Genomic DNA, 23535 nt, shown 5'->3' on the forward strand with positions numbered 1-23535 from the left:
CAAAAGTATACACAGTGGATTGACAGCCATCTGCTGTTTGTTTCTTTCTATCGTTATTTGCTCACCGATTTCCAAAGCTCCTAAGTTTTTTTCCAAGGTCAACGTGCTAAGACGCAGTGAGCGTTGCAGTGTTCACTCAGTCTTTGCTCATACCCAAAATGTCCCATGTCACTGCTGGTTTGTAAAACAAATTAAATCCCTGTTCACACTTCTAATCTGCTTAATGCCATAGCGAGAGGCCAATACGGGATCCTTCATACAAGTTATGTCTCTGCAAATTTGACATTTGACACAGCTGGTGCTGCAATAGGCTTTCCACTAGAGAGCAGACAGAGCGATGGAGCAGGTGTATATACAGGAATAATGGCTAGGGAGAGAAAACAACAAAACACTACATACTAAATTAAATGTATACTAAGCAATTTTTTTTCTTCATTTTCTTTGTATTTTACTGTAACATGAAAAAGAACTTGCACATTTCATTTACAAAGTAACCAATAATGTGTGTGTTTTTAAGCTATGGAATGAATATTTGGGTCTATTTATATTATGTTATTAAAACAGTGTGCAACAATGGTTAAGCAGAGAGGATGAAATAAATAAGAACATTAGAATATTAAAGAAACTAATTATCTGTTGTTATGGGAGTTGCAAATTAATAAATCTATTAATAAAAGATTTTTAAAAATAATAGACGTTTTTCCAAACTTTATTTTTACTATAGTCACAGAAGCAATTTTACGTAAAAAAAAAAACATATGTTCCTGAAACATAATATTAATTTAATATATAATATATAGGGTTAAAGATATTTAAAGTAGACTTCTTAGCACCAAAATAATGTTATGAAAGAAGGAAAACCAGAGTTTTCCAAGTTTTTCTGCAATGTAAAATATAAAGAAGGTCAAAGAAAATCTGTGGAGTGGAGTGTGCTTTCTAAAATTATTACAATGTATGAAGAAAAGCATTACTATCATCCATCATAACTGGCCACATAACACTAATTATCTCTAAGGTGTGCTTCAGTTGATGAGTGATCAAGAATGTTTTCATCCAAGGAATTACTATTGTTCCCAAAAATGATGGTGTCATTTATCATGGCTTTCACGTCCAATCATTCAGCTTGGAGCCATTTATATATTTTCATTCATTTTATTATTATCCCAGGACTACAAAACATCATTCACACCCAAACTCACACACAATCAGTGTAATTCCTGCACAAACATTTGTGGAAGGGATTACATCAGAAAAGAGGCAGTAGGATGTTCTTGACAACTATCAGCTCAGTAAATTATTTTCAGAGGAGATTCCTCCAAGTTTATTATCTCTGATATGGATGCAGAATCACACGGTGAATGAAAGCTGACAGCACGGAGTGGGGAAAAGAGATCTTGCTCACTCTCTAAATGTTTGCATCAGACTATAAACACCTGCAGGCCAAAATCTGTGACGGGAATTAGTGACTTTTATAATGCAGATTCATTAAAGCATTAGCTCACCCAGAAATGACAGTTCTGTCATTATTTACTCATGTTGTTCCAAACCTGTATGAATTTTGTTTTTTCTGTGGAGCTCAAAAGTATGCAAGTCTATCCTGGTTACTATTTTCAATATCAATAAAAGGGAATGAGGAGAGAAGTTGTCAAACTATAAAATGACAAACACACACACAAATAATAAAATAGACAAAGTAGTATAAAAGTTGTCCACACTCTTGCACTATATTCTAAATAACTGTATGAGAAGCAGAGGCTGAAATGAAGTTATTATTAATGGAAAATCTTAACATCAGTGACTTAGTTCTTTGCACTTGTATGGACGAAGAAACAATTTCTGTGTCATGTACAAATCATTTTTTGAATCTTGTCAATGTTGATGGATCAGCTCATACAGCACGGAAGCACATAGACTTGGAAAAACTAATTTTTTATCATGTTTTGAGGGGTTTTGTTTGAATTTAAAGGCACAGTTTTCATTCACTGTGACAACTATACAGTAGAATCTTCAGAATTTCTCCTTTTCCAAAGAAGAATCTAAATCATATAGATTTTTAATGGCATGAATGTGAGTCAGGTTTCATTTTTGCATAAACTATTCCTTTGATGTTTTGACTTATGAACTTAAAATAATGTGAGGCCGATTTCAGTGACATAACATAATGTTTGAAATGCTCTTCTTGGTGTAAAATCACAGCATTTGATGCAGCACTGTGATTTCTGATTTGATCTTATAACTAGCCAGATTAAAGTCAAGGCCAAACTTGTAAAGCTCAAGGGCAAGCTCTCTTGTCAGAATCCGGTGAGCTCCTCTTTACCACAGAGAAAGCAATTTTACACAGGATGAAGAACTAATCCCAGACAATGCGAGGATTAGAGCAGCAAATGACCTTTATCTCACCACGGAGCAATGAAAGGCCTGCACAGAAATAGTTTAGGTCTTGATCTGGAACCCACCACTAAACTTATCTTGCAATTGGAATATATCGCACTGTTTAACCAAAATCATTTTAAAGGAATAGTTCACCCAAAAAATGGCCATTGACAGGAAGGAATGATGTCTAAAACCCTGGCACCCTTTCTCCACCCTAAAAAGCCACATTCCTAATTAGTCAAGTCATAATTGCATGCCTGAATTGTGAATGCAGAGCACAGAGTTCATTTCCATCCAGGGTTTAAGGAGTCTCAAGGCATAAAAAACTTCAATAAAGCCAACATTCTGGCTGAGGAACGCTAAAAAGGCAAACCAAGACACCAACAGTTGATGTAAAGAGAATGTTAATCTAAAGAGGGAGGTCACTGGGTTCTCATATTGGCTTATTATCCTTCAGCTTATTTTTCTTTTAAGTGATTGTGCTATTGAAACACTATTGGAAACTATAATCGAAAAGCAGAAAATACTAATTTCTCCCCATCCACAAGGCCCTTAGAAAAACAAGTGCCAGATGAACAAGGCAGCATAAATCTTTGACATTTCAGAGATGTTTTGAAAAGCTTTTAAGAACGAGCTTTGAAGGACCTTCAGTCTCAAGGGATTCCTTAATGAATACCTTTTGATGGCACAACTGCCCTCAAAAGAAAATGACTTTTCTTGGGTTAAGGAAAACTAATATCAATCATATAACCAAGTATGGTAGACATAATTAAGATGTACTTATTTTGAAACATATTCATTCTGTGTGTTTAAGGACTTACGATATCTTTTCATGTGACCTTGCAGACATATTGTCAAATAGGAAAGAGTTATTAAGATCCAGAGAACTGGACAGAGACATTGACTTAAACATTAACCTGAATGATTAAATAATGTTTTTGAAATCAAAATGGCTCCAATTTATATCTCGTTTATCCAACCCAATGCCATTTTTCAATCAATCAATTCTAGCCTACATCTAATATCTTTCATACAAAATGTATCATATTGCATAAGCAAAATGAATAGCAAACTTAAGGCCTAAAAAATTCTACTAAACATTTAAATGTGCTATTACAGGAAATGTTGGTTGCGTAATGTTCTGCGCTGACTAAAGATCACAGACGTATTGTTAAAAGCTTGACTTTGTTGGAAGCTTTTACGTTGATCTTTTCCCTCTGGTTTTGAAGGCAAGGTCAGGATCCAATTTTCCCCAGAATGTCATGTTTCAGTAGAGCAACTGAGCAGACCATATCTATACCTTCCTTTATTCTCTGTCATTCCCAAAGAGAAAGACAGCTCCTGTCTGTACCAATTAGGGCTATCTGGGCAAGGCCATCTCATCTTTGAGATGCAAATATGAAAAGAATACCAGAGAGAAGTGATGTCTATTGCCGCAGAACTTCCTAATGTATAATTAGGGTGAGCATAGGTCTAACTCTGAACAGAAAAAATATCAATTTCATTTTCAGCCACACAGACCCAGTTATGAGAAATGACTGAACTTCCTTTTCACATTTTTTTTTCTTACTCCCCATCCAAAAGTCATGCATTTAATTGTTTGTTGGGAATCAATAACCAAGTCATAGGTGTTGTAGAAAATCAGTAAAAGTGAATGCAGTAGGAAAGCTCCATGACAAGTTAAAATGGACATAACAACAACATGATACATCAAAATAATAATAGGATCAGTTTGTAAAAAAAAATTGTAAAAAAAATAAAAATAAAGAAAGATAAGAAATATGGTTTAAAGGATTAGTTCACCCCAAAATTACAATGTGTTGAAAATGTACTTACCCTCAGGCCATTTAAGATGCACATTAGATGAGTTTCTTCATCAAAACAGGTTTGTAGATACAGTATTACATCATTTGCTCACAAGTGACTCCTCTGCAGTGAATGGGTGCCATCAGAAAGAGACAGCTGATAAAAAACATTATTGTATTTTGGGCAGAAGCAACAGTTAATACTTCTTAATTAGACAGATAGACCGGAATAGTGTTGAATGCGTGTGGATTATTATGATGTTTTTATCAGCTGATTGGACCCTCATTCTGACTGCGCACCCATACTGCAGAGGATCAATTACAAGTGATGTAATGATACATTTCTCTGAATCTGTTTCGATGAGATCACAAACTCATCTACATCTCAAATGGCATGAAGGGGAGTACATTTGTGGGTGAACTATTCCTTTAATGTTGCACACTTAGAATAGAATATCACAATGATGTTGTATTTTCAAAGCGAACCTATAAGTGCGTATTCCAATACACCAAGTATAAACCAGGACGTAACATAAGGCTAATATGATTGATTTACCTAAATACCACAGATGCTGTCTACAGAGATTAACCTGAATTGAACTCATTTAAATAGAATAGAAAAAATCCTTTAAATTTAGCAACTGCTAAATACAGCACAAACATGTCGGCTTCAATGCAGCTGGGAAAACAGATGAGAAAACAAACAAGCAAAACCATTTCCATTCAAACCAGTGTCAATATGTTAAAGTTACTTTGCATTTACACTACTTAATCTGTGCTTTCAATGCAGATGTTTGCTCCCTGTAATCTTAATCAGAAGTCAAGCCATTTACACAGTAAACAGGTGTGAGAGGTAGAAATGTTGCGGGGTGCCATGGAGTCACATCTCGCATAATCAAATCTCATTAGAGACGTGTATGGAATCCTACTGCGAGTCATGCAAATAAGAATGATTAATATTTAGCTATTTGTTGAGGAAATAATAAGGATGGTAAACACAATCATTCTAGAGTCAAGCATCAAACCACACACAAAATGAGCTTTGCCTGAGTGTCTTATGTGTGTAGAGAGTGAGTTCGTGATTGAAATCAGGATCTGCCTGCTATGTTTTTCATCAGCTTGTTTATAGAAGACCTTGGTTTTAAAAGCTTTACATTTTGAGACAATATTATTTACTACATGAAATATAGCTATTGTATGGCATATTAAAGAAGTGGCTGAGATCATTTATGTAAACTCTCTATTTGCAGTGGTAATGGCTATAAGCTCATTTCTCTGTTAGCAGTTTAGAAAATGATGACCAATTCTTCTGCTTTACATGCTGACTGTAACTTAACAACCAGTTACAGTCGGCACTGTGATTTCATTCAGAATACTTTGGAGGAGAAAGAAGTATAAATTCTGCTGCCTTCATGCCAATATTTTTTTTAAATATTGCAACAATCATCTCTACAGATTCTCAAACAAATGTGCCTGGGTATTTAAAATTAATAAATAAATAAACTGAAATTTTCCACTGAAGAAAAAAATAAATAAAATAAAATACTAATGCTTGATAAAAATTATATATTATTTCTTTAAAACTGTAGTTAAAAATATTTATTTAAAAATTAGATTTCATTATTAAATATGATACAATTTAAATAAATATTTATTATGTTGCTTGTCAAAACTGTGTTAAGGTCGGTACATTTTTATTTGAAATACTTGAAATGGGAAGGTTATATTCAAATTTCAAATAGAATTAAAGCTGCAAGCAGCGATGAACTGGCCCTTGCACCCGGGCTCACCACCAATCGGTGCCCATAGGAGGAACAGTGAACTTTGGGCCATATGCTTATAAAATAGTAAATATTTGTGCCACATTTCCTGCTGCCAACAGGTGGCGCTATGATTACTACTGAATATCGGCATGTTAATGTCTTCAGGCCAGGACTCTTACCAAACTTGCAAAGTTTCGGGCAGATCAGACATCCCATGTTTAAGTTAGTATAAAATAAGTAATTTCCTGTTGCCAGCAGGTGCCTCTAAACTTATAGTTGAATATTGGCCTTTAGTTGTGTTCAGGCCAGGACTCTTATAAAACATGTGAAGTTTGGGTCAGACTGGGAATGCTGAGTATGCATGAGTTACAACAACTTCATGTTTCTTAGTATTAATAGCATCCTTTAGCACATAGTAAGTGTTGCTAGCTTTTTTTAGAATATTTCTCGCATGATTAGCACACAATGGAATATTTTAATGTGTTACAAATAGTGCATAAAAGTGTTAAACATGACACTTCCTGTTGCCAGCAGGTGGCGCTATGACTATAAATGAATACAGGCATGTTTATGTATTAAGGACAGGACCTTTGTCAAACGTGTGAAGTTTGGGGCAGATCGGACATTGCTTGCCTGAGTTACTGCAACTTCCCTTTTCACTGCATTAGTAGCATGCTTTAGCACTTAGTTAACTGTTGCTAGCATGTTTTAGTATGCTTCTTGAATGTTGCCAGCCTATTTAACCATTTTTGACACTTTTAAATTTTTTCCTAGGAGTCCATAAATGTTAACCTTGTCACTTCCTGTTACCAGCAGGTGGCTCAATGACTATAACTGAATTTGGTCATGGGTGTTTGTTTAGAACAAAATACCTATCACATGTGTGAAGTTTGGGTAAGATCGGACATTGCTTGCCTGAGTTACAGCAGCTTCCTTTTTCATTGCATTAGTAGCATGCTTTAGCCCTTAGCTAAGTGATGCTAGCATGTTTTAGTATGCTTCTAGAATGTTGCATTTTTTGCAAGGAGTCCATAAGAGTGTTAGACATGCCACTTCCTGTTGCCATTAGGTGGCGCTATGACTATAACCGAATACGGGCATGTTGATGTGTTCAGTACAGTACTTTTGTCAAACCTGTGAAATTTGGGGCAGATCAGATGTTGTTAGCCTGAGTTAGAGCAACTTCCTTATTCAATGCAATAGTTGCATGCTTTAATGCCGTGTTCACACCAAACGCGAATAGAGCGTCAAATTCGCGTCTACCACATCTAGATTGCTGCTTGAACATTTTGAGATCATTCGCTTCATTCGCGCGTGAAATTAACTTCACAACAGACGCAAATTCGAGTCATGGGGGGGCTTCTGCCAGCTGAGTTCACTCAGCATTTTCAACCGCCATTTTATTCGGATAATTTTCAAAATATTACTGTTATCGTGTCATGAAATGTAGTTTTAAAAGTATTTCAGGCGAGAATGTAGTTGTTTTAAACTCACATATGCGGTTTATTTATAAAGACAGTGTCTATTTAAAGAAATGTGTTTCGCAGATTTCGGAGATGTGCTCCATGCGATCACGCTCATTTCGAATCAATTCGCGTATCGCGCGAAAGGCTCAATTCGCATAAACGCGCCTGCGCATTGACTTAACATTGAAATCATTCGCACCAGACGCTCTATTCGCGTTTGGTGTGAACACAGCATAACACTTAGCTAAGTGTTGCTAGCATGTTTTATTATGCTTCTAGAATTTTGCCAGCCTATTTAACACTTTTTGACACTTTTTAATTTGTCCCTAGGAGTCCATAACAGTGTTAACCTTGTCACTTCCTGTTACCAGCAGGTGGTGCTATGACTATAACTGAATTTGGTCATGGGTGTTTGTTTGGAAAAGAACACCTATCACACAAGTGAAGTTTGGGGAAGATCGGATATTGCTTGCCTGAGTTACAGCAACTTCCTTTTTCACTACATTAGTAGCATGCTTTAGCACTTCGCTAAGTGCTGCTAGTATGTATTAGTATGTATCTAGTATGTTGCCAGCCTATTTAACACTTGTTTACACTTTTTAATATGTTCCTAGGAGTAAATGAATTTGGTCATGGGTGTTTGTTCATGACAGAACACCTATCACATGTGTGAAGTTTGGGGAAGATCGGACATTGCTTGTCTGAGTTACAGCAACTTCTTGTTTCATGGCGAAACATCAAATTTTGTCAGGCCGCAATGGACATACCCCTTGACGAAAACTCAAAACCTTCGCAATTTAACATCACTAAGGTCTTATGATGATGCCCCTCAAATTTGAAGACAATCCGATTAAAACTGTAGGAGGAGGAGTCAAAGTACGACGCATGGAAATGGCAAAAACTGCACAAAAATCGTATAGGAAATTCAAAATAACTTACTTCCTGTTGTGTTTTGGATTTTGTACCAAGAGACTTTTTTGTAGATAATGGTGTGCTTACATGTGTGTACCTATTTTCATGCATGTACGTGCATGCTATGTGAAACACTCCGTTGAATTATAACAGGTGGTGCTATCGAGCCATTTTGCCACACCCACTTCTGGAACCTATATCAGATGTACATTTTCGCCAGTCCTGATGCATGTGCAAAGTTTCGTGAGTTTTTGAGCATGTTTAGGCCCTCAAAAATGCGATTTATTTCGGAGAAGAAGAAGAAGAAGAAGAAGAAACGGAGCAATTCCAATAGGGTCCTCGCACTGCAGTGCTCGGGCCCTAATAACTCCAAGAAATCTTCAGTATATTCAAACTTTTTTAAAATACTTATGACATGTTTAAAGACAATTCATTCAGATAAAGTATATAAAAAGTCTAGTAATCAACAAGGATTACTTTTTTAAGAACTTGTCACACTTGCAACCTTTTTTTTTTAATTGACAGTAAAACATTCAAAACTGTTTCCTCACCATTGCAAAGCAGGGAATACTATTAAACTGAAGAAGCAGATCAAAGTCATCCATAATCCACTGGCTGATCTTACTGCCTGTAATAATAATAAAAATAAAACATGAAATCAATAAGAAAGCCAATGTCTCTAAAATGTATCATTCATATTCTGCACTGACCTCCTCATACCTTGGATTATATCCATCATTGCAAATATAAACAAATTCAATACTCTATCAGTTGTTACTCTGTTTAGAGTCACAATTCATCATTGCTCTTGACGTTATTACCAAGTCTCCCAGCCATATCCTCTGTATTGTCCCTCACGGAGCATCTCTGCCATGGCAATTAAATCCGTCTTGCTGCTGTGGCAGAATCTGCGTTCGAGCAAAGACACCTGATGTACAGTTGATAGTGAAGGCTCAGCAGTAAAGAGAGGATAAAGGGACTCCAGATCAAGCGTAAAATTACAGATGGTGGCCCTGAAATACATCAAGAGATGGTAAATGACTGTCTTTCTGCACTCGACCTGCGTCATACTTCATTACCTTATCAATGAAATGTGCCTCAAACATTGAAAGAAGGCAATATTTCTTATTTGATTCTGATAACAAGCAAGCCTGCTCATTATTTTGCTGAAAAACAAGCTCTTTACACTGTAGTTTTTGTTTACAAATTAACTTTAAGCTTGATCAGGTCTATAGTTATATATATATGCAAATAAATAAAGGTTCTTTATTTGAATCTAGATTGAAAATGTTTTATTTTACTATTATTTTTAATTTTTTTGCAGTGAACAAACCAAGTTATTTATCTGTCACCCACTTACACTGTATCTACACTGGAAGCAACCAGTTACAAGTTCTATAGTAACAAACAGACTGTGTACATCACATTTAACATTTAAGTGACAGAAGCCTTCTTGTTCACTGTGTCAGACACGAGAGCTTTGAAACTCCCTGTTTCCCTTTTAAGATGCCATTCCTGAATGTTATTATGGCTGCAGCTCATGAATGGGAAACATTTGACTTAATTTGCCACATTATGTTTAGCTCCTGAGACTACGCAAGGCAATGTGTTCACTTAGAGCCGTGTATGAAAAATGAAAAAATGTCACAAAGCTAATGTGCCCGGACGTGAAGCTAAAGCTCAGCCAGGTAACTTTTACACCTTGCCTTTGAAACCTGTAGGTAGAGGAATCACAGCTTACAAGATCTGTCCATCATAAAGAGGGATCAAAGAGAGCCCAATGTGATACACGGTGAGGAATTTCGATTGCTCTTCTGCTGAGAATCCTGAAAAAAAGTGGATCAGCAGCACAGTTTGTAAGTATATGTTTGAATGGTTATGCACTGTTTTCTACTCAGACAGGTAATATTTTTTGCATTGTCATTTTGACATTGACATTTTTGCCTCGAGCTGACAGGTGACGTGGAAGTTTTTTTTTTTTTCTTGTCCCATGCTGACTGTTTAGCTAATGCTGCAATGCAGATCTATATAAACACACTTTAGGCATTGGCAGGATCTTGACAGCACTAGGCTATAGTGAAATTACCCTAAGGATTCCCCTCAGGAGTTTGGTATGTGGAAATACATAGACTAGATTGTGTACCTATAATGGGATGTTTTAATAACTGACAAAAAAGTTGATCACAGTTACTTCTTTTGAATAATAATTTATGAAAGAATAAAATATGAAGAATAAAAACCTCAGGCTAAGGTCACATAGTCTATATAAAAAAGTCAATAAACAAAGTTTTCTATTTCCACAATAACAGTGAATAACATTTGTAACCCCAGTGACATACTTAAAATAATATCAGGAATGTCACCACTGACACAATGAGTATATTCACTAATACTTTTTGGGGGATTTTTCATATTTTTCATATGTGTGTGTGTGTGTGTGTGTGTGTGTGTCTGTATATATATATATATATATATATATATATATATATATATATATATATATATATATATATTATTATTATGTATTATGTATATATATAGTTATTATGGCTGCAGATCATGAATGGGAAACATTCGACTTAATTTGCCACATTATGTTTAGCTCCTGAGACTACGCAAGGCAATGTGTGTGTGTGTATATATATATATATATATATATAAACAATCACATACATAAATGTATATATTTCATATATACACACTGGAAAACATTTCACTAATAATTAGCCTATGTTTAATTCACAACATGTACATGAGCACAAAAATGTTTTCTTACCCTGGTTTTAATGAATTTAAATTCTAAATGAGTTTGCTCTAAATTAATAATTTGCATAAAACACCCAATCTTCACTTTTTTTTGTCTTTCATCACTCTCAGCAAACATGTGATGCTTATTAAATCTGTTTTCTTGCCTGAGATCCTCAATGACAAGTTCTATCCTAAAAAAAACTAACTGTAACAAATTATAGACCTCTGATTAGGCAGCTACTCATATTCTTAAATATGTTCATCTTAACATATCTATGAGCCCAAACAGAGTATGTGATGTTTACATACATTTGATCTCAGAATTGATTTGAATTTTATTTTTATTTGTTTATTTTTTTAATAAATTGCAGTACGAAAGTATGATTTTAGTGTGATTGATGAATCATGATGTGTTTGTGAAAATGTTCATACAAAGATCTCACACAAACATTCATGCACACACACAGCCAGTGAGGGAGACCCATTGTTCTTTGATAAAATAAGTCCAACTGGTGTGCAAGTTCATTTGTCAAATCTGAATGAACTTTCTAATGTTTTTGATTTAACTTAAAATATTAGATTTCAATTTCTATTTGACTTCAACAATGTGAATCCTTATAAAATAGCAAGGCAAGAAATTAAGTAAAAAAAAAAAAATTCTCTGTAATATCGTAGCTGACACAAGAGCTAAACATGAGTTTTCGTATTTTTAATTCTTTAGTCTCAGAAACATTATCCACTTCTAGTTTTAAAGACATTTCAAATATATTTGACCATGATTTAACCATGTATGCTCACTTTAAAAATACACATCTAGTTTTCAGTTGTCGTCGATGAAGAAACATGATTTTTGCCCCCATAATGGTGCAGTTACAGCACCTGCCAGCAGGGGATAATTGCCAAAGCTAACCAGTCAAACCCTAACCCCTGATGCTCACAGCACATTCTCAAATGTTACTTGTCGGAGGTTCTGTGGGCAGACAGTGTGTGAAGGCATCCAGTTAGATAATCTGGCGTAATTACATTCTATTTTCCCAGCAATTTTCTCTACATTGGCTTTGTCGCATCTAATAGCGTCATTTCACCATGAAGGTCAGATGCGGGATTTCCAACCTGTGAAGCATTATGCCAGACATAATGAAGCTGAAATGTATGTTTCTGCGACACTGGCTTACTGACTTCATGTTACATATAGTAAATAGAATTTCAGGAATTCAGGTGTAATTATCTCTGCAGTGGCAGGCTTGAACCCTATACAGAGTTGCATATAGTGCGGTATAAAACATTACGAACAAATAATTTCTCAATTGATAACACAATACACTGTGGTGCAGTGTGATGCAAGTAACATGCAAAACTCAGTGCTTAAATATACAGTATGTGCAAGTATATGCTTATATGACTTAAAGGCAGGGTAAGTGATTTTATTCAAAAAAAAAATGTATTATGCTGGTTGAAGGTCTCTTCACATCCCGATAGCAAACTCTAAAACCCGGTTCAGACTACACAATTTTTTATCACTGTGCAACTGTGCAAAATCTTGTCATGTTGTGAACAAGAAATATGTCAGAAGACATTTTTCTACCCTGAACATTCTTCACTTGCCGTTTTTAACAACGTGTGTGCTCTGTCATCGATAGTACTGTACTAGAGAGTTGTTTACATGAGGTACAAACAATGGGTAGCAAACAGCATGTTCTGCCCTGTCTTTTCATCAGAAAAGCTTAAAAAGAAAGAAAACTGGATTGCATCAAGAGGACTGTCAAAGAGAAATGAGGTAAAATCGTTTTTAATTGACCTTTTTCACTCTGTCACAGTAATCATAAATGCCGGAGTATTATTGCCATAGCTCCACAAACATTTTCTCCATTGTAAAATTACAACTAGCACCAACACATTGTCTCTCCTTCGTTTCGGCATGTTTGAAAGCATGTACTGTACAAAGGCGCTTCTGTGCTGCTATTGGCCTGTGTTATAGCTGTGATGGAACTTTTCATGGATAATGGAAAAATAAATAAACATGCTACACTTTCTGTGTTGATGTCAACAAGCGTTGCAGGCATAAGTTGTCATGTCCTATGACACACTACATGATATGAAACGATTGAATCTTGAATCCCAATGACCATTGTTGTTTATGAACACCATGCATCAAGCAAACCATGCCAAAATCAAGGTTAAATCATATACCTGTAGTCTGAACAGGGTTTAACTTAAGGGGTCTAAATTTATTTATATTTATATCTGTGGTAGGCGTAGGAGGGCCATAAAATGTTCGACAAATCAAAACGTTCGTTCCGAACATTACAATAGGCTGCCCTGCCTGCCTGTCAAATATGTATTTGCCTTACTCTGTGCACCCTGTTTGTGCAGACATTATATGTCATCAGCGAGTTCCAGCACGAATGAAAAGCACTATTATTTTAATATTATGTGCTTTGTATTGTAATGTTATCTCACCAGTGAATGAGACATGAGGCAATCATTCCATTCAATCCTTGCACGTGCAACATAAGCTTTGTAAAGGTGTAAATCACATTTCAAGCGTAAGAACAAATTATTTGCAGCATTTTACTGTTTCTCGCAAGTGTAATTCAAGTATTGTGAAACTGCAGCTTCATGCTAACGTAAAATAAATATGATCTGCATTCTTCTGACTTTCATTTTTCCACGCTTACACTTTAGGCACGTTGTTTACGCTAAAATACGGTCAAAAGTACTGCAATCCTGTGTTGCTAAGTGATTAGCAACCAAAAACAACATTTTAAAAAACTGCAAAGCTGATTGACTGCATAGAACCAATCTGTTTAATAGGCCTACTCTAAAACTTTTTTATTGCGTTTAATATCCCAAAGTAATGAATGAACCGATTTATAGGAATTAATATTACTGACTCGCTAGAATCAATCGAACTTAGCAGCACTAGTACATACAAAGATGTACAAAGATTGAAGCATGTGACCTGATATCTCCATCTTTGCTTCAAGGGTGCTCAATTTGTCTAGACTCTAGAGGAAATCACCTGAGCTGTTAATTCCATGTGACTGATCAACGTGATCTCATGAGAATACGTGTGTATTTTTACGTTAAATGTGGTTCTACCACACGTACATTTACTTACGTTTTCATGCACATAAAAACGTACAACTTAGACGTATTTATAGCAGTAAAACGTACAAATACGTATGTGTTAGCAGCTAAAAAAACGTAAATAATCTAACGTAAAGTGTGAATTTATATGAATTCCCATGTATTAATATTAAAATCGTGGCTTTAATGATTTAAATCTGTTGTATTTAATTGTCATATCAATAAATGTTTTTATTGAATTTATTGAAAGCAGTTTACTCATCTACTTAATAGGAAATAACATTTCTGTGCATGCTGCAAACCATAGATACACAAAAGCACAGCATAAAATTACAAATCACATCCATTTTATTTGTTTGCTGTACTCCATATCTTTAGAATCCAGATGTTTGCAAGGAACATATCCATATCAATCGATCTTCATCTTCATTCTCAGCAACAGCGTCCGTCACAGTCAAAGCCTGCGCTCGTTATGATTCGAATTTGAATATAGCGCCAGTGCGCCACAGGAACGTTACGACATGGTTTACGGCACTAATATCGAACTCTCATTGGTTCTCACATAATTCGTCACAGATTGCGACATGTCGTGTTTCAGTTGATTATTTGAAATCAGTACTGCCATAGACATGTATAGAAAGGCTAGATAGCTTACCGGCGCTGAGAGCCAATGGGACCCGACGACGTCACACGGCGGCCATCTTAGGACAGGACCGCTCGTCCAGTTATAACATTAAAGTCTATTGTGCATGTAGTGCTGAAATAACTATATTTTGCTCAATTTTCAACCGATTTTCAAACGGCTTGGTGTGTCATAAACTTCAGGGATGCGGCTATTTAACTGCATACTTGTAAAAAATTATAGCCACGGAGTTTATTAAGAAAATAGTATTAATAACGTTAATAAGGTTTGTAATAAACCAAACCGTTTGTAAATCCGTCAAGAATTCAGCAAGTTACGAGCATTTTAGTTGGCGTATGTCACTCACCTTCCGTCCACAGCAGCAGGGAGCAGCAGCGCAGTCTCCTGACCTAAGATGGCCGCCAAGTGACGACACAGCTGACTCCGCCTTGAGCCATCTAGCCTTTCTATACATGTCTATGAGTACTGCTACTGCGCCAGTGCGCCTTCACGGAGAGAAGACAGATTCATAATTTCACGGATTAATAAATTAAATTCTGCTCTGTACCCTATAAAAACTATTACCTCCAGAGAGGACTGCGACTGGAACTCATTATCATTTGAACTACTTTTGGTACCACTTTTGATATTTTTTCGCAAAAAATAAATGATTAACATTATGTTTGTTTGTCTGTTATTTGTTTATTTATAACATTAACGTTATGTAGTTTTAAGAAATGGTTATGGGTAGGTTTAGGGGTAACTTAGGTGTAAGATTAACGTTAGTGGCTCAAAATAACGTTTTAATGTTATATTTTTACTAAAATTGTGTTTTATTATGTTTTATTCTTTTAACATTCTGTATAAAAGGGGTAGGTTTAGGTTCGGGTGAGGTATAGGGATCTTACATTTATCAAAAAAAAATTATAAAAAGGGAAAATATACATAAATATTTAAAAAAGTAATCTGATACGCATTGAAAAGCAGCTTCATAAGTAAATTTCTATGGATAACTGACTGGTCAGAGAACACGTTCTATCTGTACGTATTTGAGGTTGTTTTTACGTAAATTTCGATACGTATCGAACCTGTAATTACGTCCAGATAATACGTAAATGACACCGTAAATACGTAAAGGCACATACGTATTGGACAGTTTTAATTTACGTCTAAATATGTACGTTTTGATTGTGAGATCAGGCTGGACTGATTACTCTATATTACAATTGCTTGCAGCATACAGGGGAAAACACAAGTCTATTTCACGCTGTTATAAGAGCCCCCAAAAACCGGTCACTGGTGTAACATCTTCTGTAATATAATGATTTTCTGATTTATATTCTGAAAAATATATATTTCCAAAATGCCATATGCTGTGAAAGGAGAACCTGCTTTTTGCCACTTATGGGGCCATTCACACAGAATGCTTTGCACAGAAAGCTCCTAATGTTGTAGCCATGGCTCTATGATTCTAAACACAGCCAAAGCCTTAGTTTATGGTTATAAAAATAAAACCTAAAAAGACCAACTGCACATTACCGTTAGCCAGGCATTCTTGGGTACAAGTAAGTACATCCCTAAGGTCTGGGAAAGTTTGTGTGTGGTAAGTGTGGCAGTAATGAGATTTTCAAGTAAAAAAACAAAACAAAACCAAAACTCTTTATACCACAGACATTCTCTACATTTTTTTTTCATTGAGATCACCTGCTTTAGAATTAGCATAAGTATTTCCCTACATTTTTGATGCCTGAAAATATTGCCTCCATAAGCAGCTCACAAAATTTTAGAGCAGAGCTATTTATTGCTGGTGCTATGGACTTCATACAGAACTTGAAAAGCCTAAAAATTGCTTTGAATTTTTGATAGCTTGTTTCTTCAGAGCTCAATAATAACATTGAAACTTATGAAAATTATGAAACGCATTTAGGACGAATTTAAATGATACTTTTGCTACAGTTTTTGCTTGGACATGTTAAACATCTAATACATTTGGGTAATAAAATTTTATTTTAATTTTGCAACTTATAAAGCATTAAAACATGTTTTAATTTACATATTAAATTAGTGTAGGAAATGGCTAATGCGAATTATATAATCGAATTTTCATTTCGTACTAAATTTTGCACATATGTATGGGATATTTTTAATAACGAAATACATCGAACATACATAGAACATTCATGAACCCTTAATACTTTGACTGGGCACACACATTAATTGCAGGAATTAAGCAGTGTTGTCGCAGGCAGTAGTGGTCTCTAAATTCCTCCTTTGCTTCTTTGAAGTGGTGGGGAGAGGGGATCTGATTTATTGTTCAATAAAGCCAAGACCTGTTTTGCTCAATTAGCTCCATTTATCCCAGTAATGGTATTTTACTGAGTCTGCCCTTCCCGTTCCATCAAGGCAGCGAGGTATGCATATGGCATCAGAGTCTGACTACATTTCATTCAATTTCCCCTGAGAATCAACAAGGAGAAAATATTGGAATGATGTGGCTATATATGCTGTTTTTTGAAGGCAGTGTAATGAAATAATTTGCTAGTCTTGTTGTCAAGATATTTATCAAATAAAAACAGGTGTTTATTCGTATGCCATGCACCATAGCAGAAACGGATTCATCATTAGGCACTGGTCGGATTAATCAAGTTTACTTATACAACCAACATAATCTTCCATAACATCAGGACTTTTAATCAGCTGCCTATCAAAGTAATAATTAAAAATAATTATATTCAGGTAGCATGGTAACTTGTTTATGTCGACACACAATCAGAAATAATCATAATCACACTGATTGGCCTTATAAGTGACTGTAATGAACCGGTTTATAAAAAAAAGGAGATAGAACATCTGGTGTCCTGGTGCAGATTAATGCTATGAAGTCTGTAGAGATGATCGCACATTTCAGAAGATCTCCAGAGCTTCTCAATCTGATGGTCTCAATAAACAAAACTGTCGCCACATCTAGAATTTAAGGTTCCTTGGAGGCATCATTTCTAAACACCTCGAATGGAAAAGCAACATTGTCTTCAGAACTAAAAAGGTTGTATTCCCTGAGACTTCCCAAGAAGTTCAACCTGCCTCAGGCGGTTCTACAGTTCTCTTTAGTCTAACACTGCCACTGTTGAATCAATTCTGACCTCACCATAAGCGCCTGGCCATGTGTTCTGAAACAAATCTTTGGCTGCAATCTGGCCCCTTCTTCCAGAATATATACAAACCAAGATCTTCGAACATCAGCAACATCAGTATACTTGTATGTAAAGATGCAGTCAAACTTAAAATGCGGTCACATTAGCCAAGGCCCATTGCTTGTTGTCAGTAGTGTAATAATGCATGAAGCACATCTAACACAGAAGTAACTAAGAAGTTTCATGCTATGAAGAAGTTGTCAGATTGCACTGGGGTTCAAGTTAGACATGTGCCACACTGACCAACGAAAACTGTGAGAATTTGCTCTATGCATCACTACACTATTGACATTTTAACTTTTTTAAGCCAAATTTTACTGAAATATCTCGATTTGACCGTACCTTAATTGGTCAGTAATGGCATTCTGAAATTTTTAAATATTGGTTGTGATTCATCCAACTGAATTCATTATTTATCCACTAAAACCACAGCTACTTTCATGTCTCGCACATTAAAGTGCGGTCACATTAGCATGTCAACAGCATGGCAAAGAAGGAAAAACACACACACAGAAGTCACTTTCAAACTTTCAAACCAACACTCACTCTTAGTGTTGGGTGTAATGCATTACAAGTAACATGAGTTAAGTAATCAGATTACTTTTAAAAGTAACGCATTGCTTTCAAATTTACAATAAAATAATATTTTTTATAACTTTTTCAAAAAGTAAAGCAAGTTACTTGTTTTCCCATTTATTCATGACACCTCTCCTGTCCTGTGAGAGAAATTGGGAGTGAGGTGCAGAGGCACTTCCTTCAGGTTGAGGCATATTAATTTCACTTTTGCTGAGAAAGGCCTTTTCAGTTGCCAAAAAGAAAAAAAAAATACTTTTAAAAGTAACTTTCCCCAACATCGTTGGGAAAGCTGTTGCCATGTTGTGCCTCAGTTATAGAGTGTAACAATGACCTCAGAGGACTTCAGTATTAGTCCCAATATTGTATGTGTTTTGTACACTGTAACTGAATATCTTTTCTTATAGGATTATTTAACTCAAATATTTCATGTCTGTATTGATTTAGTGTAAATTCAGTATAAGTGTAACTTACTTGACCTTTAAACCTTTTGATTTATGAATTCTCAAATTTTTATATGTACTTAAAGTCACCTGAAAAAGTATCCATATAAATACTACTATGCCAGCTAAACATGCTTCAATGATACTGTAAATAATACAGAACTTTTAGCCATATTCATCATTAATTTGAAGCTTACGCTCTCATTTTAGGTATCACATTTTAAAGCAAAAAAAATATGCATTGCTAAGCTCCAGCAAGTAATGAAGACAGAGACTGCAGAAAATCCAATCAATACATTGTCTCTGTGAGCACTGTGCTGCAGTCCCATCTTCACTTGAGGTCTGTCTCTAGCTACATACGAAAAACAGAAATTAATTAAATACACAAATATTTCACATTTTCTCTGGGTCAGGCTGCGGTCTAGCCTCCTAATTATAAAAACGAGATGGCTGTTGATTGGATGCTGCAGAAGCTTCATCTAATGTCTTCTATGAAATGCAAACCCTCATTACAGAAAATGTAGGCATCGCATGTGTTTCAGTTCCCAAAAGCGAAATAAATGCTTACAGGGGACAGAGCAATTATAATTCTGTTTACATATTTGAAAGATAGCAGTAATGGAATTCAGCTCACATAGAAAATGTGAGAATTTGGGGAGTGTGAAATGTGAAGTTGTGAATTATAGAGATACTGTATAAAGAGATGCAGATAGCTTGTGTACTGTTAAGCCAGTGCATACGTCTCAAGCCAAGGGTTAGATAAAGAAACTAAAATGTTGATACTTTTTTTTTAGAGTTTTAACAAACAGTTGACTCAGTGTTTGAAATAAGTTCTTAGTAAAGATCCAACAAAATAGTTTTTTTTTTTTATGAAAAATGTCCAGATATTTCTGCCACAGCAAGGAAGTGATTGGTTGATGGTGCTGTAAGAATGAGCATGGTCTGTATCTATCTATCTATCTATCTATCTATCTATCTATCTATCTATCTATCTATCTGTCTGTCTGTCTATCTGTCTATTTATCCATCCTACCTTACAATTGAAGTTGCAGATATTTTCATTTTATTGTGCTGCTCCACAGAGGCTGATCTTTGGGCTTTCTAATACAATATCAGCTTTTTATTTAGTGGATTTCATCTATTGCATCCTCAGGCTGCCCACTCAGTAAAAATGTTGGATTATTGATATCTCCGAGTTGCTGCGAGATGCTGTATCTGTATATGCTGAACACATCATAAGAGTGACTGACCCCTCTGTTCTTCTTCTCATTGTCTCATTTCCAACTGCTCCACCACTTTCACCGAGGTTATTTCCCTGACAGAGCACATCCGTGTTCTTACAGCCAAATACATAGATTTCCTCTGGGATGAAAGCTTATTGAGCACAATGTCTGATATGCTTGGTAAAATCATATTCCAGGAATATAGCAGAATCTACGGTGCGTAGCTCTCAGATAGATGTACTATTTTATAGATCTTTACTTACGATATATCTTTTCACAGACTCTGCCTGCAGTATCCAATACTTTTTTTGCTGTGTTAACTCTAGTGTTTTTTAAAGTCCTTGTCATCCTCAGTCTGCTTTTACCTTAATGTATCCAGCTGTACGTGGGCTTGGAATATGAAAGCCTCGTAAAATGTTTTCAGCACGTTCATAAAAGCCCCACAATAGGAGTTATGCGTTTAGGCATTAATCAGCCCAGAAGGTTCAAAAAGCAAAAAGGCTGTGATGCTGCATTCAGCAAGCCCAGAGTGAAGAAAAAATGATACAATTTAATGTCAAATCTGCACACAAACCTCATTCAACATCTTTAAACATGCAAACAGAATTTACAGGAATATTGTACAGAATCTGGGTTTGACTCTATGTGGAGCCATTCCAAAAACATACATAAATGAACAAAATTGCATTTCCTGGAGGACTTATTTCATAGGATTTAATGCCAATGTGGAATTTTGGAATTCCAACCCTGTATCACGGAATCCATGAGAGTTTGTTTCGTCATACTTACCAGAACATCAAGGCCGTTCTGAGGCAAAAGAGGTGTTTTATTTTAAACATATGAACATTGAGTATTTGCCTATTTGATGATATACTGTATTATGGCTATTGGGTTAAAGAGCAGCAAACTCACTGTAGGGTTTATGTGGTACTGAATATGGCTATGCAGTTTGTTAGTACAGTCCGAACTGTTAATAATAATCATTTCAATGGAAAAACCTTCAAAAAAAGCATGTAATTCTGAGTCAACCCTTACGTTGCCTTATGCTTTTTGGATTTCAACAGAAATTAGGATTATTTAAGCAACAACTCCTTTGTACACATAATAACCCACATTTAATGAATGAACAGTATACAGTATCTGAAATATAAAATGTCAATAATATTTGCTTCGGACGAAAAATAAAAATACAAAGTTCATACCCTGACATAAAACTTGCTTGGCTACATGATGACATGGAGAAAGCAAAAAACGGTGTACAGAGTTTGCATTTACAAAAAAAGCAAACTTTCTGGCAGCTCCAAAGTCACCAATGACTTGCAAATATTTAATACGAAAACACCCCACAAAAATATACACAACTGACATGATTGATCAGTTATAGCACACGAAACAAACTAAGCTTTGTAAAACGATGTGAGTATGACGAGAGTAACACATTAATTGCTAAAATGTCCTTTGTGTGTCGTTATCCCGTGTTTTTTTTTTCTTCTGTTTCCTTTTGACTGACCTTTTGTGAGAGCTTGTCCAACAAATAAATTGTCCGTGGTCCATTATGCTATGCTCTGATTGTTTCCTTTGATTTCCATGGAGACCCTCTCCTTGCGTCCGGAGTATTCTCCGATAAAAGAGCCGTCCTCGTGGAAGTGAGCGTCCTCGTCGCCGTAGTCCACCATGCTGTCTCCACTGTCCCCTCCTTTCAAGTCACCATTCAACGAATGCTGGCTGCTTTTCAATGGTTTCTCATCATTATCGCTGTGTAAGACATGGGAAACAAAATTGAGTTTGGCTGCCTGGTCCTTGTTATGTTTGGTTGGTCTAATGCTAAACCAGCACCTTCCTCTAGTAGATATAGATGAGCTACATAATGTATAATTTATGAATTATCTTAATGCAACTCTTTTCATACAAGTAATTGTGACCTGTCAATCTCCAAAATGAAACAAAAAAGCACAATAAAATATAAAATTAGCCCATTTGACATAGATAGTCTACATGTGCATTCTATTCCAATTACTGATATACACAATCATTTAAAAGTTTGGGGTCAGTAAAAAAAGGAGAAAGAATGCAAAGGTAAGAAATTAATACTTTTCTTTAGCAAGGATGCATTCAAATAATGTTACAGAAAATTTCTACTTCAAAATAAATGCAGTTTTTTTTACTTTCTACTCTTCAAATGCTGAAGAAAAAAAAAATAATAATATTTATTAATAATAAATGTTTCTTAAGCACCAACTCAGCAAATGATTTGAACATAGACTACATTTATTAAAAATATAAATTTTTTATAAATATTTGAAAATAATAAAAATGGTTATTTTAAATTGCAATAATGTTTCACAATATTACTGTGTGTACTGTATTTAAAATATCCTTGGTGTGCATAAGAGACTTCTTTCAAAAAACATGAACGAAATCTTACTGACTCCAAACCTTTGAATAGTAAGTCTTCTGAAGTCGTATGCAAACTTTGTGTGAGGAAAACATTCGAAATTTCAGTTTCACTTATAATATAATGAGGAGACAGTTCAGCCCTTGTTTGTGCCCAAAATTCAATATCAAAATGCAGATTTACAGTCGAATATTATTTCTTTTTGACAAAAGGAATAATTTCCAATCCATAATGACTTAGTCTGTTCCTTACACAAACCTGCTACTTGCATTCAGAAGACCTGAAATGTAAAAAAAAAAAAAAAAAACACATCCCAGATTCATAACAACATTATGGTCAGGAAATAATAGCAATATGTCCAGTATTGTATGAACAACACCTTTAAAAAGAGCAATAGAGAAAGACTTCAGCATGACAACTCATTCCTGTTTCTAACACACAGTGATTGTGCCTATGAAACCACCAGCCCCAAACCTAACAGAATGGCTAATATGATTGAAATATTAACAATTCTGAAGGTGGAAGGGTGCATTTGAGCATGCATCATCTCCACTCAAACCCTGAAGCTCATGCATTCACACACTGTTTGACATCTGCATAAAACAAGCCTTGTTTTAAACCATAAACACAAGACACCACGCTGCATGGGCAAACCTAGAGTTCAGCCTTCATCATGAACACGTCTCGGATAATCTGCTCAATTTTTCAGATTAATAATTCTCACTACACACACTGTTCTTGAAGAGATTGTTACTGGATCGCTGAATGATTAATGAAACGAAACACATTCATTGCAGCCTCAAGATAAGCGTCTTTCAACTAAACCGGATTGTTTACCATCATCCTACTGGGAAATCTTTTGTTTGCTCGATCTCAATACAACATCATTTTCATTTTTACACCAAAGCCATTGTTTCTAAAGTGCTACATG

At 35.4% G+C, this 23535-nt stretch overlaps 1 protein-coding gene across 11 annotated transcripts in view; it reads right to left on the reverse strand.

Moving 5' to 3' along the window:
• Nucleotides 1-20739: 20739 nt before the first annotated feature.
• Nucleotides 20740-23535, reverse strand: part of chl1b (cell adhesion molecule L1-like b) — a 92386-nt gene continuing 89590 nt past the window's right edge. For 10 of the 11 annotated variants that reach the window (XM_059570609.1, XM_059570610.1, XM_059570608.1 and 7 more), the window contains one exon: nt 20740-21964. In XM_059570609.1, the coding sequence (XP_059426592.1) occupies nt 21763-21964 (202 nt within the window). In that variant the 3' untranslated portion in view covers nt 20740-21762. The remainder of the gene's footprint in view (nt 21965-23535) is intronic. The other variant, XM_059570615.1, reaches the window with a different exon arrangement.

This window comes from Carassius carassius, chromosome 17, assembly GCF_963082965.1.
Source record: "Carassius carassius chromosome 17, fCarCar2.1, whole genome shotgun sequence".
In the NCBI taxonomy this organism is placed as follows: domain Eukaryota; kingdom Metazoa; phylum Chordata; class Actinopteri; order Cypriniformes; family Cyprinidae; genus Carassius; species Carassius carassius.